We start from the raw sequence: 4,081 nt of genomic DNA, 5'->3' as shown, positions 1-4,081 counted from the left end.
TGATGAATTTACTTCTTTCTCTCCATGAGAGCTGGCAAGGGGAAAAAATATATTAAGAACCCCCCAAAATGACCCAAATGCTGCTACTTTTATACAGCCTAACAAGTATCACAGTGCCACCAAGGTTGGGAGGGACCTCAAAGATCATCAAGCCAACCTGTCACCACAGACCTCATGACCAGGCCATGGCACCGAGTAACAGAACTTGAAATCTGGGGAGGGACTTTTGAGGGTGTCAGGGAGTGATAGGACTGGGGGGGATGGAGCAAAACTAGGAGTGGGGAGATTCAGATTGCATGTGAGGAAGAAGTTGTTCCCCATGAGGGTGGTGAGAGCCTGGCACAGGTTGCCCAGGGAGGTGGTGGAAGCCTCCTGCCTGGAGGTGTTTGCAGCCAGGCTGGATGTGGCTGTGAGCAACCTGCTGCAGTGTGAGGTGTCCCTGCCCATGGCAGGGGGCTTGGAACTGGCTGCTCCTTGAGGTCCCTTCCAACCCTCACAATACTCTGATTCTACGATTGTAAGTAGACACAGAGGTCTCTTCTGCCTTCCTTCACTTTCTCCCTAAGCAGAATACAGAATTAACCAGGTTGGAAAAGGCCTCAGAGATCATCCAGTCCAACCTCTCACCCAACACCATCTGATCAACTCAACCATGGCACCAAGTGCCTCAGCCAGATCCTCCCCTACTCAAATCTGGCTCTGCTGCCCATGTCCTAGGACCAGAGAAGCACTCATGGCAGCCCACTGCAGCTCTTCTGGAGGTGTTCAGGAGGAGGCTTGATGGGGTGCTTGGTGCCATGGGTTAGTTGTTTAGGTGGGTTGGATTGGTTGAAGGGTTGGACACGATGATCTTGAAGGTCTCTTCCAACGTGGTCTATTCTATATTCTATATTTTCTTGTCTGTTCTTTGTAACTCATGCATTTGTGCCTGTGGAACAAAGGGTTTCCATCTAGAATAATAATTAGAATTAGAATTAGAATTAGAATTAGAATTAGAATTAGGATTAGAATTAACCAGGTTGGAAAAGACCTTTGAGACCATCTAGTAACCACTAAAAGTCAGTAATTCCTATTTGAGTATTGTTTTACTATCCATTCGTTCTCAACAGCCCTGGCTTCACTCTCTGCCCCTTTCCCCCCTTTTTCCCCTCAAACCCAGAGCACCTGGGCTCTGGGGCAGTCTCCTCCCACCCCAGGTGTGGCCACTTGGCCCTCCCCACCCACTCCCCTATTTAATCCCCCCCAGGAAAGGCAGCAGCCCCAAGCTGAGCCCATCTGGGCTGAGGATCCTCCTCTGATCCCTGGTGAGTGCCCCTGGAGCACACTGGGTGTTGGTGGTGGTGACAACAAAGGCCGGGGGGCCTGGTGGCCCCCCGGTTGTTAGGGCCAACATTGCTGACTGCTCCAATATCCTTCACTGGTGCTGGCTGGGGCTCCCTGCTGGGGCTGAGCTCCTCTGGGTGGTCTCTTGGCTGGTTGAAGGTTTTGTTCCTGGTTCTGGGATGGGTGCAACAATGGGGAGGATGGTGTAGAGAGGGAGCAGGGGCTGCTTAGGCAGGGAGGGGAGGGTGGTGCTGAGGGGGCAGGGGCTGCTTAGGCAGGGAGGGGAGGGTGGTGCTGAGGGAGCAGGGGCTGCTTAGGCAGGGAGGGGAGGGTGGTGTGGAGGGAGCAGGAGCTGTTTAGGCAGGGAGGGGAGGAAGGCATAAAGGGAGCAGGGGGTGCTTTGTAAGATGAAGGGCTGGAGGGATGGTGGAGGAGCAGGAGCTACTTTGGGAGGATGAAGGCTGTTGGTGGGGGAGGCAGGGGGTTTAAGCTAGATGATCCTTAGAGGCCATTTCCAACTCTGATGATTCTATGACTCCATGACCTAGCCCCAGGGCAGGGACACTTTCCACTAGACCCAGTCAGCATCTTTAAGGGCATATTTAATCTTTTATTCCCCCTGTACATAGAAGTCAAACCACACTATGGTAGCTCTGATGAACTGATGGCTTTTGGGATGTGAAGCTGCCTCACTTTGAAAAGATCTTCTGTGTGTTGCCAGAAGCAATGAAATGATTCCCTGAAATTCAGGAGTGAATACAAATGATTGGCATAAGAGCCATTTAAAATCCTGCTGGATTTGGGGACAGGGTTTGGCTATCTCAGTGCAATTGCTCAGCAGGAGTGAGTCTTTGTCTGAAGTGTAGGGAGGGGAAGCACTGAAGCAGATTCAGAGCTCCAACACAAGTTGTCTTACCAATATATTATATTATGTCTTTCTCCTCTAGTTTTTTCCTCTCACATCATAGAGCCACAGAATCAAGCAGGTTGGAAAAGACCTCAGAGATCATCAAGTCCAACCTAACACCTCCTGACAACTAAACCATGGCTCCAAGTGCCACATCCAAGCCTTTTGTGAACCCCTCCAGGGATGGGGACTCCACCACCTCCCTGGGCAGCACATCCCAGTGCCCAGTCTGGGAAGAACTTTCTCCTCACCTCCAGCCTAATCTTCCCCTGGCACAGCTTGAGGCTGTGTCCTCCTGTCCTGGTGCTGCTTGCCTGGGAGAAGAGACCAACCCCCACCTGGCTCCAACCTCCCTTCAGGAGCGGTGATTTTGATCAATAAAGGCTTTGATCTCTGTTACCTTTGGCTTGTGTCCTTCCTTTCTGTCACCTGAACAACAGCTGGGAGGGAAAGGGGTCGCTGAAGCCCCTTAATTACAGAGCTGGAGCTGCATTGCTTTCATGCTCTCAAAATAGCAAAGCTTATACAGAAACATTAGCAGCATGTAAGCTCCTCACCTTGACCATAAATGTCCCTAAGTCATGCTTAGTTGTCTCATCACAGAGTGTTAGGGGTTGGAAGGGATCTCAGGAGATCTTCCAGGCCAACCCCCCTCCCAGAGCAGGAGCAGAGAATGCAGCACAGGTCACACAGGAACACATCCAGATGGGGCTGGAAAGTCTCCAGAGGAGACTCCACAACCTCTCTGGGCAGCCTGTTCCTGTGCTCTGTGACCCTCACAGTGCAGAAGTTCCTCTTCATGCTGAGGTGGAACCTCCTGTGCTGGAGTTTCCATCCCTTGTCCTATCCCAGGGTGCAGCTGAGCAGAGCCTGTCTTCTCCCTCCTGACCCTCAGCTATTGAGAGACATTGATCAGATCCCTTCTCAGTCATCTTTTCTCCGGACTAACCAGCCCCAGGGCTCTCAGCCTCTTCTCCCAGGGCGGTGCTCCAGTCCCCTCAGCATCCTTGTAGCCTTCTGCTGGACTCTCTCCAGCAGCTCCCTGTCCCTCTTGAGCTGGGGAGCCAATCCCCAACTTCAGCACTCGCTGCTGTTTTATTTAACCCTAACCCTGCACATTCAAGCTTGCATTTCAAGCTGTCACTCAAGCACCTGGCCCTCAACAGTTTCTCTGAGCTCTTATTCCAGGCAAGAGAAGAACAACAAAAGCTGAGCACACACACACACAGCTCCCCTCATAAACAACTCCTTGGACATCTCATTTGTCCCTTAATCTGCCCTTTATTGCCTGCCACTTGCATTTTGCCTTCATGTTTAACAAGCTCCACTTGCAAGGGCAAACAAGTTTCCTCCTTAATGATGCTCTGCTGGAAGGAACAGAATTGTGCACCATAAAACCGAAAGAATAAATATCTTAGGAGCTCTTTTAATTGCTCCAGAAATTATCCTTAAGTGCTGTGCAGGATTTATAGCAGCAAACAGCTTCCCCACCACCACCCCCTCCCCTCCAGCAGTTAAAGAGAGCTGACTGGGAGCTTGGGAGGAAAAACATTCCTCTTGTGGGGAAATCTCTACCTGAAAGATAACACTTATTGACTGACTTATTGCCATGCTTATTTCCTTCCTTACTTCTTTACTTATTCACTCACTTACTCACTTCTTTACTCACTGATTCACTTCTTTACATACTTACTTCTTTACTTACTTATTTGCTCACATATTCACTTATTTACTTACTTACTTACTGACTCACTTCTTCACTCACTTCTTTACTTCTTCACTCACTTTACTCCTTTACTTCTTTACTCCTTTATTTCTTCACTCCTTTATTTCTTCACTCACTTCTTTATT

The 4,081-nt window shown here is 49.9% G+C and overlaps 1 protein-coding gene across 1 annotated transcript in view; it reads left to right on the top strand.

Annotated features, from left to right (window-relative positions):
* MEI4 (meiotic double-stranded break formation protein 4) overlaps positions 1-2,557 on the top strand; it is a 69,748-nt gene extending 67,191 nt beyond the window's left edge. Inside the window, exon 5 of the mRNA XM_068165181.1 lies at positions 2,271-2,557. Coding sequence (XP_068021282.1) covers positions 2,271-2,291 — 21 coding nt within the window. The 3' untranslated portion in view covers positions 2,292-2,557. The remainder of the gene's footprint in view (positions 1-2,270) is intronic.
* Positions 2,558-4,081: the final 1,524 nt, after the last annotated feature.

Source organism: Melanerpes formicivorus, unplaced genomic scaffold, assembly GCF_026170545.1.
Source record: "Melanerpes formicivorus ecotype bairdi unplaced genomic scaffold, bMelFor1.0.p_v2 SCAF_85, whole genome shotgun sequence".
Taxonomy (NCBI): domain Eukaryota; kingdom Metazoa; phylum Chordata; class Aves; order Piciformes; family Picidae; genus Melanerpes; species Melanerpes formicivorus.
The sequence above is the reverse complement of the archived record's forward strand: the minus strand, read 5'-3'. Positions and strand labels throughout refer to the sequence as shown.